The sequence below is a fragment of the Eutrigla gurnardus genome (assembly GCF_963514095.1).
Source record: "Eutrigla gurnardus genome assembly, chromosome: 14".
NCBI classification, from domain to species: Eukaryota; Metazoa; Chordata; class Actinopteri; order Perciformes; family Triglidae; genus Eutrigla; species Eutrigla gurnardus.
Window position 1 is genome coordinate 15,054,532 of NC_139937.1, and position 14,136 is coordinate 15,068,667.

General features: G+C 42.6%; 1 protein-coding gene across 1 annotated transcript in view; it reads left to right on the top strand.

Annotated features, from left to right (window-relative positions):
* The first annotated feature begins 1,023 nt into the window (after nucleotides 1–1,023).
* LOC311024730 (dolichyl-diphosphooligosaccharide--protein glycosyltransferase subunit STT3B-like) overlaps nucleotides 1,024–14,136 on the top strand; it is a 46,328-nt gene continuing 33,215 nt past the window's right edge. Inside the window, exon 1 of the mRNA XM_084027282.1 lies at nucleotides 1,024–1,630. Coding sequence (XP_083883408.1) covers nucleotides 1,347–1,630 — 284 coding nt within the window. The 5' untranslated portion in view covers nucleotides 1,024–1,346. The remainder of the gene's footprint in view (nucleotides 1,631–14,136) is intronic.

Below are 14,136 nucleotides of genomic sequence, written 5' to 3' on the forward strand. Positions count from 1 at the left end.
CAGTGAAGATGTTTCCTGCACTGTCAATAAAGTAGATCTTTTGACTCATTGTGCCACTGATGCCCTGCTTCTTTCAGAGCATGCACAGTGATAGAACAGAATAAAGAATTTGATGGATTCAATCAGATTTAAATATTGAGCTACAAAGAAGCTCTAATGAAACATTTGACGACTTTCTTTTTTTTACGTTTCTGTTGTGAGTATCCCAACTTTAATCGAGTGCAACACAAAATTACTAGAACAGCAATTTAATGAATATAATTGTTCAGTTAAATGTTAGTGAATGGTTTGTTATAATCACCCTGATGGAAAAATAAATATACTGTGTGACTTAAATCTTAATAGTTGAGTGTACTTGCAGACAGACTAATCATCAGTATACTTCAAGTGTGTTAATGATTAGTTAACTTGAGGTTGTTATGTTGTAACAACTCATTTTGTACTGAGAGTATTTTAGTTGTGTCAAAATTAAGAATAAATACTTGATGATGATAGAATTATGATGATAGATTTATTTGTTAGTATGCAATATAACATTGAACATACACTTTAACAATACATGCCACTTAAATTGTGGCATCAGAAAGTGGAATCAAACATGGCTTTTCACAGAAATAAGTTTCCACAAATGACTTCATCTTCATACTAGGAATTGTAGCTCAACACTTCCGGTGTGAATAAGCAACTACTTGCTTCAACCGGGGCCTAAAGTTTGCATGAATTCCCGCTCCTGAGTGCTGTCATGCTAGCTGCTGTGTTAATATATTCAATATTTTCAGTTAAATTAATTTGTTTCATTGGCCCTGTGCTGTTCGCGTGCCATACGCTCTCCCCGCTGTCCGTCACCAGGCGTCTTCACCGGAGCGGTTCTTCAGCGGTCAGGCGGCTCTCTTCTCATTGGTCAGTCCGGTTGTCTGTCAAACGCGGCCTACCGCGGGATTGGCCTCCTCCCGGCGTCGTGTCCCTGTCGGCCGTACCTGTCTCGCTGTGAGAGGCTGACAGCTCTTCCTGCTCCACGCGCAGCTCCCGCCCCCCCTCATCCAGCTCCAAGGAAGGAAGGAGGAACTGCTCGAGCCGCATGTGACACTTCCAGTATGCTGCAAAACCGTGCTGCTATGTGACTCCTCGGGATTATTTAGCTGGTTTCGCGGTCGGTGGGAAGCGAGGTTAGGAAGTTTGTGATCACAGCCGGTGTTTCGGGGGGTGCGGGCCGCGTAGGGAAGGTGGTGCAAGAGGTTTCGGAAGAGGTGAGCGTGGCAGCGAAAAGAAAAAGGGGGGCTTTTCTTTCCCGTGTGATACCAGATAGCTCGCTTCGCTCGCTTGCCACGACGGGACTGACGTAGAATATGGCGGAGCATCACCCGGTTTCCGATAACAAACACAAATCCTCTCTGAACTCCGGAGCGTCGTACTCGGGGAACGGGCGCAGCACCACGGCGGCGGCGGCGGCCGAGAGAGAGAGCAACGCCGGGGCAGGAGGAGTAGGTCTGTCCGGCGGCCTGTCGCAGCCGGCTGGGTGGCAGTCCTTGCTGTCTTTTACCATCCTGTTCCTGGCCTGGCTGGCCGGGTTCAGCTCCAGACTCTTCGCTGTCATTCGCTTCGAGAGCATCATTCACGAGTTTGACCCCTGGTGAGTCCCCCCCCAACACACACACACACACACACACACACACACACGCACACACGCACGCACGGAGCCCTTTTGAATTGCTTCTCAAGGCTGCTTGCAAATCCATAGATAAGCCGGGTTGCATTGTGGGACGTTTCTTCTAAAGCATATCAAGAGAAAGACTTGCCTCGCGCCTAAATTGACTAAAAAACGAGGTCTTTGCTTTTTGCTTTGGCTGAGAGGAACTTGGACCAACGGTTACAAAGCTTGTATTTGCTCATTGTGTGTTGTGTATCTTGGAGTGTCAATGTGTCTTTCCTAACCAGTATGGTAATTAAAGACGCACCATACCATTAGGGCTCACCTTCTTTAGTGCCAAGTGATGCCTGCCTATCTATTGTTGTTCATTATGAAGGAGCAACGTTGTACCAGCCAGAGGAGAAGGAGGGGTGTGGGGGTGTATCACAGTAGAGTAAACGAGGACAATGGTGACAGCTTAACCCGACGCGGGTTGAACCCGGAAAGAAGCGGCTGCGAGGTAACTTGCTGAAGTCCTTCTGACACAGATTTCTCCTTTGTTGACCCAGAAATCCCCTCTGCTCTTGTTTTGTTGCACCAGCACTGCTTACAGGGTGTAATATAGTCCTGCGTGTCAGTCAGTAGTGACCTTATTCCTTCCCATTATTGTTAGGGTTTGCTGTGACATTTGCACGTGTCCTGCTGAAGCGTATGAAACCATAATTTGTCTTCTCTGTGACAATACTGAATATTCAGGTTCATATGGCCATGGAAGTTTTGATCACCTTCAGTACTTGTGGTACATGCCGCTGGGTTTCCTCACAGTGTTTCAGACATTCAGTGCATCGGACTTTGCTGCAAGATAAGGTGTAATGCTGCCTTCACGTGGTGTCGGAATCGTGGTAAATACGAGTTGCTGACTTGGAGATGGCACATGAATGACCCCTCAAATCGTAATCACGAGTTGGGAAACTGAGATCATTTTGATTCCCGAGTTCCTGAGTTGGGGTGAGATCCTTTCAACAGATGAGAAGAGGACAGTTTATTAGCTGCTGCTTGTATGCATAATTAAAACTAATTATAACTTTAATTTGATACAGGCCGATGCTATTTATCGTTCTATCCATAACAACGCTAATAGATTAGCTGACGTTACCTCGTCCACAGTTTTCGACTTGCAGGTCAGGGCAGCATTAGGATTCATAGCCAAACAGTCATATTTTAGACTTATTCACGGTTGTCTTCCCTCCCTCTATACATATGCTTTTGAACATTCAATGCTGTTCATTGCACCGGCCATCATGTTTTTTCTGTGTTTGATTTCAAAGTCTCTGCTAGCCTGACTTCAGGCAGATATTGTCCAATCTTTTTTTTTTTATTTGTAGTCCAAGGGACCGTTGCCTGGCCCAAGCCTGCATTGCATCACCGAAAGCATTTAATGATTATTCTGAGACCAGCAGTGTGGATTAAACTGCCAGCTTCATGTCTGTCTGCTGAATAAAAGAGGAGGCTTGAAAGCTTTGGCTGGAGAGATTCCTGCACTTTCTGCATGTCGCTGTCTGAAGGCCTAACATGGCATGGCAAGGAGTGAAATTTATTCATACACTGCTTCATTGTTCTATCATACTCCCTTTTGCTATCGGACTAGCAGCATTATGTAAACTAGGGGTGTGTGTGTGTGTGTGTGTGTGTGTGTGTGTGTGTGTGTGTGTGTGTGTGTGTGTGTGTGTGTGTGTGTGTGTGTGTGTGTGTGTGTGTGTGTGTGTGTGTGTGTGTGTGTGTGTGTGTCTGATGATGCAATGTTAAAGGTCAGGCAATATTTGTCGTTAACACGTTGATTGTATCATAAAATTGACTAATTATGCACATGCATTTCTTGCTTATTCATTTATATATATATATTTTTTTTTACATGAAACTTAATCCGTTTCCAAATAGTGATCACAATATTTTAGGCTGCCTCGCCTCATGTGTGGAAGGGGAACCACCTGCTGTTTGCCTTCATGAAAGGGAAGTAGCTCGTCTTCGCCCATCTGTTTTACGGTAGGCCTACAACAGGCTGCAGTTTGAACACACTGTTTTTCTGTCAAACAGACACCTTTTGAATGCGTGGAATGACTCTTAATGTTTCAGAGGTCACGCTAAAGACACCTCAAGGTTGTTGAGCATTCAGCTAGATGAAAGAATCACATTTTACTTTTCTGATCACTGCTTGATGACAGTTCCCACTTGTGCCCCGTGACCTCACTGGCAAGGTTGCTGTCATTCTGTGGCTTATCTTTAAAAGACGATCGCAGTTGTTTCACTCCTCCACTACTCCGTCTGTTCTCTCTCCCTCACAAACCAAACTCTCTCTGATGTGTCCTTTTGATGTGGCTAGCTAATAATCCTTTTGCTTCAGAAGTGATAGATCGAGCCATTAGATCTGACAGCAAAGCGGATCGGGACCGGTATTAGGCAGCCGGCCCATAGATAGTTATGCTTTCAGTTCGGGCTGTGTGATTCATGAAGGGAACATCATCATGAAGAAGAAAAAAACATCTTCATTAGTACTTATGTCCCTGTCTGAGGCACTTTCTAGTGAGCTGGACCTCCCTCAGAGAGAGGTCTGGCAGGGAGACGGCATCTGATCCACCTGTCATCTTCATCACCTGTCCTCGAGGCTGCAGCTCTATGAATAATGGTTTGTAGGAAATTTAAATATGATTAGTGTCACTTGGTGGCCAGTATTTTTTATGAAGAATGACATGGTTGATATATTAAAGCAGACGGGAAACTGTTACACCATTAGAATCGGGGGATCCAATTAAAGCAATAGCAGTCATCAACTTCATCTAATATCTGCTTCACAACTCAAGTAAGTCACTCAGATCATAACGAGGGCTGCATGTTGAACCTCAATACATTTTTTTGTTACTGACCAAACATTAATATTGATTCCAATGTTGGAAAAAGTCACATCAAAAGCTGGCATTGACTGCCTGCTCAAATGTGTAACTTCTTCTTCTTTAGACAGTAAAGCAAACACAATTAATCAAAACCTCAACCTTGGTAACAACAATAGTACTAAAACATTTTAAAATCAATACTTAGACATATGGATATCAATGTTTGGCTTTGTGAATATTATGTTTGATGCCAGCAAAGTGAATTGTAAGTGGGATTACCATGGATCCTGTCTAATGTGAGGATACTATTCTCTTTGTTCTCACATGCACAAATGGAAGATAATAGAAAATGGCCCATTATTTATTAAGGAAGGGGTTGATGATGTGTGTGGCGTTATTGCGCCCGGGCTGCAGAATGGGTCATCATCAGTTGTTCCACATTACAAGGCACTCAGAGAATGGGAGCATGAGGTTTTGTGTTCTGTAATAGGCAGAGGCCGTGTTTGTTCCTCGTCCCTTTCTTGAGAGGGAAAAGGTGCGTCTGAGGGGTTAAAACGAAGGGAGAGAGGCAGACTTGGGAGGAGAAAAGAAAAGTGCCTGCTTGAAACAGAATAGTAAAGTAGCTCCCACATTTAGCCCCGCTGGCTTCATTTACACTGACTGCCTCTTTAGATCTGATCCTTTTCACATGTATTTCTGCTTAATCGTCTCAATCCTTCCTCTGTTGTTGACCTCATCATTTTAGTTTTTTTTTTAATTCCCAGCTGTAGTTGACGGTTAGAAAGTGCCCTTAGACACGCTGTGTAAAACAAAAAATTGCATCCAGGTCAGCAGTGCAGTGCAAGGCTATATCTGATGATTCATGAGAGCAAGTGCAGTCCTGCTGCCTCCTGTTAGGTGCCTCCAGTGCTGCACTCTGCTCGGTCACAGGGGTCATAGCAGTTTGTGCCTCTGGCCGGCTCTGTTGACAGACCACCTGAAACCTGACCCTTTAGTGGCAGTGACTCTGCCAAACACCAGGGCTTTCGCTGGGCGGGCGAGCAAACGTTCTGTCCTGCTGGCTGCCGGGCCAACAGGCACGGAGATGAAGGGACAGATAGGCTGCCTGGCTAACACACCGGCAGGCTGACGCTCCACAGACCAGCTGCATGGCTGCGACCTTGTGTAGTTTGGAACTTACACTCTGCGCAGGTCAGTTTATTTGCTGCCAGACTGTAATTTTTCCAATTGTTGATGGTGATTTTTTGTATTTGCTCTGTTACACACTGGCCCAAAAATAGTAGCCCCTGTCCAATGAAAGTCAGTCATATTCACTGTCCTATTATAAATCTTTCTTTATGAAGCTTTAAATGGTCAATTGTTGACAGTAGGGGCTGGGCCTGTTGCTGCATTACTGCAGTAATACGATGCCAACCACAGAGTTGAGCTCATTACTGTCATCACTGCTGCTACATCCAGTAATTCTTGCTCTCCATTATATGGGAATGATGTTGCCTCACTTCATGCATGGAAATAACATGATATGATAATGTAAAATGTTTGTGGGGTTATCTGAACAGCTAGCCTGCACTGCCCTAACACTATTATGAGAAGACTCTCAGTCCCAGCTGTTTGTTGACTCTACTTATGGTAGATTATGTTCTCCCTGTGTCAGCGTGGGTTCTCTCTGGGTTCTCCGGCTTCCTCCTACAGTCCAAAGACATGCAGGATGGGGATAGGTTCATTGATGACTCTGCCTGTAGGTGTGAATGTGAGTGTGAATGGTTGTCTGTCTCTACATGTCGGCCCTGATAGACTGGCGTCCTGTCCAGGGTGTACCCTGCCTTCGCCCAATGTCAGGCGGGATCGGATCCAGCCCCCCCGCGACCCTGAATACAAGATAAACGGTAGACGATGGATGAACGGATCCTTCCCACCACGTACATATAAAAGATCCCCTTTATTCAGTTTACATAATTCTAGTGTTTCATTATGCCACTCGTTGAATGGAGATGAGTCATTGTAAGCTACCATTCAGATGGTATGGTGAAATAGCTTGGCACTAGTTTAACCTTTAATCACACCATTTTACTCATGTCCATTTGTTTAATGGGAAGATGACAGGCTTCTTCATATGTCCAACTGGGTCACATTCAGGGACTGACCTCTATGGCTTTGAGTCATTAAGGTAAAATGTCATTTGTTTTTTAGTTTTTCTCCGTTAATATCTCTCCACCAGTTAGAGCGTGAGAGTCCAGTAAGGGGAAGTAGATGCCGTTATCACAGTGATAGATCTGTGTATGTGTGAACGTTGCACTAGTTGCACTTTGCACAACTTGAACTGAGCTGGCTGTTGTTGGCACCGTGGCCTCTGCTTTATCTCACAACGTTAGCCTGACAGTTCCTCTTCCATCACTGCTTTCTGATATATGACAGGGCTCCAGAGTGCACACGCGACCAAAAATTAGTCAAGTGTGACTCAATATTTTCCTTGGTCGCACCAGTGCGCCCAACATTTAGCTGGTCTGGCACACACACACACACACACACACACACACACACACACACGCACACACGCACGCACACACACCCCTCTGAATGTCAGCTCACTTGTTTACCATTCACCCCACCACTCTCACCTCTTGGAGCTCCCTCCTGCTTCGCTGTGCTTTCCCCTGTCTGCAGCTAATTGGCTTCTCTTTACGTCTCTCCGGGAATTGGCTAAGTGTGTGGCGGTGCGTTGGTCTGACCATGCCGGCATCAAAGACCCTATGACCGTAGCTGCTCCGTGTGGAGGCAAGCTTCACGACCTTGTAAGGTCAGAGCAAGCCATCTTCTTCAGCTCACACATAATAGCTGCCATACCTCTTGACAGTTGCATCATACATTTGGGGCATTTTTGCCATTATTTATAATGATAGAGTGGAAACGGGGAGAGAGAGAAAGCTATGACGTGCTAAAAAAGGTCCCACAGTTGCAATTGAACCTGGAATGCACTAATGTTGCATGCGCTGTAACAACTTGGCTACCAAGGTCCTGTATTTTCACAATCAGAATACTGTTCATCAATAAAGCAAAGGACATGAAAAAGCCATGTGACTTGTGAGATGCAGCTGGAAAATAGTCTTCATTTCTGAGTTATAGTCCTATTCTGATTGGCTGTGTCCATCAACCCTAGTCTTGTGATCTGAGCCTCTCCAGATTATTTTTTTAACTCTTCTGGTTATCAGCCGCGTGGATCCAACTGACTTCCTTGGACAAGCAAACGGTTTCCATGGCTTCCAGGATACTTTATTTCCACAGCACTGGAGACTCTTCTTCTGTTTTTAAAGGGACACCGGAGAGTGCTGCTCAGCCAACCGTAGCCTTCTGTGGCTTAAAGGGGACTTTCTCAAGTTTCTGATAGGAAGCCTGCAACTGGAGTTGTTGGGAATTAAATACGTGGGCATGTATGAGAGAGAGGGTGTAATGGAAGAATATTGAGTTGGATTATGTGAAGTGTATGATTTCACATTTTTGGAGGTTGGCGCATACTATAGACTAAAGGTGTCATGAGCATGTCCAAAGGAATAGTGAAAAAACAAACTTGAAATACAACATAGCCTGCAGCTGCACTCTGTGACACCATGGCCACTGCCAGAGTCGGATGACAGAGAAACAACAGAACTGGAAAATCCTCCTGCTCTCCCGAAGTCACCAGTGTGGCATCATTTGGTTTCCCAGTGATTAGTGTCAACAACAAACCTGTGTGGGTTTGACAGCAGGATCTTTGTGTTTATTCGCATCGCTTGCACTAGATGCACCAGAGTGTAAAGGGTGCGTCTAGTATTGTTGTGGTAGCTATATCGAATGCAAGGTATCAGAATTGGTATCTTAAATCTTCAACCGCTACCCAGCCTGAGGTGTCAGTCATTGGCATCAGCAAACATCCTGAGTTGGGGTATTGGTGTCGATATTGAGGGAATATTAGGATCGGTGGGTTCCTGCTGTTCACCTTCATTCAGTGTGCCGTTCGGTTGGTTTGTGGACATGGGTGATGGCAGCAGCAGCTGTGCAAATTACCCTGTCAAACAGTCAGGTTATTCGATGCAGGCTGTCTTTGGTCACCAAAGCTCTAAATTGTCTGTCAGTGGACAAGTCCCACAGTGAGATTTAAGACCACCATTTTGGATTAATGCCCGAAAATTTCAGGCTCAACCTTTGTCTGGGACAACCCAAAATTGCACAGTGAATAGGAGCCTTCAGTGTACGTTTTAATGTCTCCGCATCGGTACTACTTTCTTATGGCTGAGGCTGTTTTTGAACGTTAACAAGCTGTCATTTGAGTTTTTTCATGATTTGTGAGGTGTGGGATTTTTCTATCTATCTAAAAACATAATTTATTACAAACAGTTGCTTTGTAGCGAAGCTCCATTTGGCATCTACAGTCAGACATGACATGGAGAAAATACTCTCTTGAACGATTTTAGCTTTTTTTTTTTTTTTTTTTTTAACTCTTTACTCTTTAGATTATTTGAATGTGAAACTTAAAAGGTAGTGAAAATAATGAGTTCTTCTTTTTGAGTAAGGCATTTTTCTGCTTTGATTTTCATCATGCTTTTTGACTGCTACTCCTGGCAGCGTGCCTCTATACTACTAACGCATTCATTTATGCAGTCTTTTTTAATCACATTATAGAGACACTGACTAGATGCACTGCTTTCCTTGCAAATTCCCTCTTCATGCAAACATTTCAGACATATTTATATTTATATTTTTTGCGAAATCCTTTGCCTGATTTTTATTGCCTGATTATTTATTTATTTATTTTTTCATATAATGCATGTAGTGTTATCTGTATATTAACTTAATTAGCTTCACTCAATATTAATATTTGCTCAACCTACCCTAGATGTGTGGGGAAAATGCTTTGCAAGTTTAAAAAAAAAAATTAAAATATTCTAAATTAATAACACTAATAATGAAAATCACAACAATAAATTGAATGGCCTCTCGGGCTCTGTGAATGAAGGTTTGCAATGTCTGCACAATGCCCAGATCCTCTAATGATCCAGCATTGTATTTTGGCATTATGTTGGCTAAAATATTATTATATTCAGGTCATGTCAATTAATCGTACGATAAGTCGTTACAATGATTGAGGTCATGCCTTTGTATATGTCCATAAGGTCAGAAATATTAATAAGTCCATGACGTAGTTATCGTGTTGTGAAGATGATGCACATTCATCAGAAGTTAATGTGTTGAGTTTTATGAAAATGTGCAGTATGTCTGTCTTTTATGCTGATTTGCAGGATTAGTCCCAAACAGACACCGTTTATGGTTATTTTATCCATAAACCATTTCTAAAGTGTATTTCACTTAAAATCACATGTACCATGACAGATGAGTCTGTCTCTTATCACCCATTAGTGCTTAATGCCACTGCCGGAAAAATCCACCCCACAACGCCTGTGCAACAACAACATTGTCACATGGGCTTTTTGATAAGTGTAATTGATCATGATTTAATGAGAAAGGTGGCAGGAAAAAGTAGCACAGAGAGAAGCTGCTCCGTGATCACGGTTTAACAAAGACTTCTATTATAATTTGCATTGAATTTGATGAGAGCTTTCATTCCAGATGCTACCCTGTTGATGTGATTCTTCAGTCTGACAGCTTCGGTTCACTTCGCTGGTCCTTTTGTTGGCTGAAGTGCTTGCACTTATGTCGTCTACACGGACAGCATCATTTCTACCAGCTCTCAACAGCTTATTTTCACTGTCCATTTGCTCAGAAATAGATAATTGATAACATTTTTGACGCATCTGTATTCATTTCCCCATTTCCCCGGCACCATCACATGTCTCCATCTCCCACATCTGCCCATGTATCATCACCAGCACCTATTGTTCAGTCAGTGAAGAGAAGCTGACAAGCTCGCTGCCAAATTTTTCAAGGGCTGGGCCTGAAATCAGACGGCGTGTCTGATTTAGCTCCAACCAATTCCAACAGAATCAGTTTAAAGAAATTGTGCTGCACTTGCAGATCATCCCATGACATTGAAGAAAGTCATCTGCAAGCATTTCTGGCTATTTGTTATCTGTAAGAGATAAAGAGTGATGTTAATCTTTGTAGTGAAACTAGTAAACGGATGCAGCTTAATCATAGTCTGGAAGGAGTCCCTCCTCTATCTCTACCTATTCTCTAAAAAAAAAAAAGAGTTCAGATTTAATCATATCAAGATTTATATGAAAATGCATTAAGATGCAGGAAGTCCATTTTTGGCTAACTATGTCTTCATTTTAATATCAATATTTTGGCCATCAAGGGCTCATTTTGGTCAAACAGTTTGTCATTGTCTATATTTTATTTGGAACAAATTGAAATGGTGACACCAGCCTTACAGCTGAACTTTCATAAGCTGTGTTGGAAGTTCCAATGCTCCTATATATTCCTACATATAGATATGGAAGATGGGTGATTTATAAATAAAGCTTTTTGTACTTTTACATTGGAGGTAACCCCTCAATCTTAGATTTGCTCTATGGTTCAGTGCGGAAGTTGGTTTATCAATAAGGAATGTCCAAGCACTTAGAAACATGACAACTTGAAACCTTTTTCTGCATGTCTGTTGCAGTGCAGTAGATGCGTTTTGCTGGTCTTTGTGCTGTGGTTAGAGGAATTCCCAGCTGCTGTGATTATGTTACAATATCTTACACCCTTATATTTCCGTTGTAGTAAGTGTGGAAAGAACACTGTAGTTTGGTCACAACAGACAATTTTCTCATCATGGGCTAAGAGGGATTTCCCAGAGTGTTAATGGAATAACGGTGACAATGGAAAAGGGCAAGTTCAGTCAACCTGAAACAGAACAGAACAGCAACATAGATAAAGGTGAGAAAACGGTAGAGGACAGCAATGATTTCCTTCCCCACTCCTCTGCTGTGTATCCTTGATATTACTCCCCACTGTTCTCACTTAAGAGCCACATAAATGGGCAATTAAAGTAAGTGACTACACAGTTTACTTCCCTTGCAAAGAAATGTTGTTACCCTGATTGAATGTACAAACAAAGGCCTCGCCTTCTTTTCAAGGCTGATTATTGTTTTAATGTGACAACAGAGTCTCTGTGGCTGTCACTGTTGAATATTTATCAGGATTAAACACTCTTTGTCCCAGTTTGATGACTGACGAAAAAAAAGACAAAGGAGGTTGTTTGCCTTTTGTTACCTAACATTGCAACACGCTGCACAAGACGGTAATGAAGTGGGAGAATTGAATCGATAAATGTGACTTAACCTCTCTGCTTCACTGGGCTTTGCCAGGCAGCAACATTCAAGTCTGAAAAGTGTTAAGCCGATATTAAAGTACCATAAACTTGTATTTGTTCTACTGGCCATCAGGGGGCGACTCCTCTAGAAGCAAAAATAAGTCGGATTGTAGAGAAGTCTCGATTAACTTTGTTAATATGGTCTCAATCACTACTTTTAAGTCTTCTTCAATACAGCATGATGTTAGTAGATTATAGTCCCCTTTTAGCTTCAAATAGATGATAATGCAGGGAACACTTTAGGGCGTTGCTACCTTGTCAATAACTCAGTGTTGTCCAGTCTGGGAGTTGTGTATTTTTGAACCCTTTAACCCTTTTCACGGTGTGTTTTTGTATGTAAATTAATTGTAACAGTTTGGGTTGCCTAAAATTTTTTTTTCTAGTTTTCAAATCCGCAGTCCACAAATCAATGTCACGTTGACTAGGTCCACTTCTTATGTGCATGCTTCACTCATTCTATATCCTTCCTTCCTGCTTCCTGCCAGTAGGTTGCTGCCGGTTAGATTAGCCCAGAGTGTTGCTCTTGCGCAATATTCCTGTTTGATGTAACCCAGCCCATCCCTTCACTCTTTTTTTTACTCTCTTGTGTTTACTCTCTCTCATCTTCCTGTCTCTCGGCCTGTATTTCCGTCTGCTCCTTTTTTCTTTCAGGTTTTCCTTGTTTTTCCTGCCACATGACTTGGCTCCCAGCAGAGTGACAGGCACTAACATTGCTAGCTTGGCTGTGACATGAATGGCAAAGTGAAGAAATAAGGATGTTTTTGAAGGAGATGGCAGTGGTTGTCTTATTTCTCTGATAAAGTGATTAGAGGAGACAAGTCTGTCTTGGTGATTGGATGCTGCTGAATCCTGGCTGGTGCCCCGAACGCCTATAGGAGATCAGTAATATCTCAAGTCTTTTAGCCTGTCTGTATCCACTAGAAGTATTCCACTTAGATATTCTGCAGCAAAGTCACCTCATGAAATCTTTCAGGGAGAGTTCAAATCCCAAATAAATGTTTCCCTCTTCCCTGTACTCTTCATTAGTTACTGTTCGTTGGAGATATCGAGCATAGAGATGTGTCTGCCTTTTCTCCAATATAATGGGACTATATGGTCAGCTTGTGGTGCTCAACGCGGCTAAAATATAGATGTGGAAAAACTCAACAGCAATGTCTCTTTCCAGAAAGCATGACCCACAATGGATGTGTGCGATAAAAACACGGATTGTATTACAGTTTTGAGTAATGGATCAGATCAGCAGAAAAAGTGAGTCATATCAGTGGGTATAAATACTTTTTGTTTTGTGATAGCAGTTTTTTTTTTCACCACTGTCTCTAAATATCATTTCAACCACCAGTGTTACCTGTCAAAAATAAGACTTAATGTGGACTTGCCCTTTAAAATCCTTCATAAATCAGTTAAAACAGTATTGTGGTGAAATATCTCTAAAAATCTATGCCAGTATGCCTCATCATTAGTGCTTGTCGAATGGTACAATAGCTTCGGAAACCTAACTTGACAGTTTTCTATTGATGGCTTCTTCTCTGTAGCCATCAGTGGAAAAGGGCAGGAACTTGCAAAAATGTCATAGCAGGTGTTTGGATGGACCAATGAAACTTGTGAAAGAGTGAAAGGATCTTTCCCATCAGGAAAGGCCTTCTGCGCCATTTTGCTCTTCTTCCGGTTTTGATACAGCTGATTCTATTCCAGCAACTACGCTCTTCTCTTAAGGAGCCGTTTACAGGCTCCTTTACCACTGCTGGTCAGGAAAAAAAGGCATAACTTGAAGCCTGACAAGATTTTCTCGCGAGTATCCAGCTGTTGTACAAGGCGTTCATAAACCCCCTTGGTCTAAAAATATCAGTAACTTTCCAAAACGGACTAATTGACATTCACACCCACTTCAGACCGCGATTGGCCCTTTACCTGCATGAGAAAGTAAGCAGGTTTGAACTTCTCTCTTGAGCTCTCCTTTTATATATATTTTTTTGACACAGCTGCTTCTATCACATTTCTCATCACATTTCATGTGTCATGTGTGATTACCATATCAAACACCCCTCCCCCTCTCTGACAGTCAGCTTTTCACTCTACCTCAGTGTTGAGGTTTGAGATAACTATAAACACACCTAATTTTCTCATGTGCTTGGACCACGTCGTATTAAGACGGGGTTAAGATCTTAACGTCCAGAATCCCTGTCTTTTTTTTTTTTTTATTCCAGTCCAGGATAAATTTACCTGCTTTTTTGGAAGCAATGTAAAAGTGTTTCATTGAGCCCCAGTTGATGGAGAAGCTTTGTCAAGAGCCGGCTGTGAATTTCTCTGTCAGCCTGAGAGCCAAGCGACAA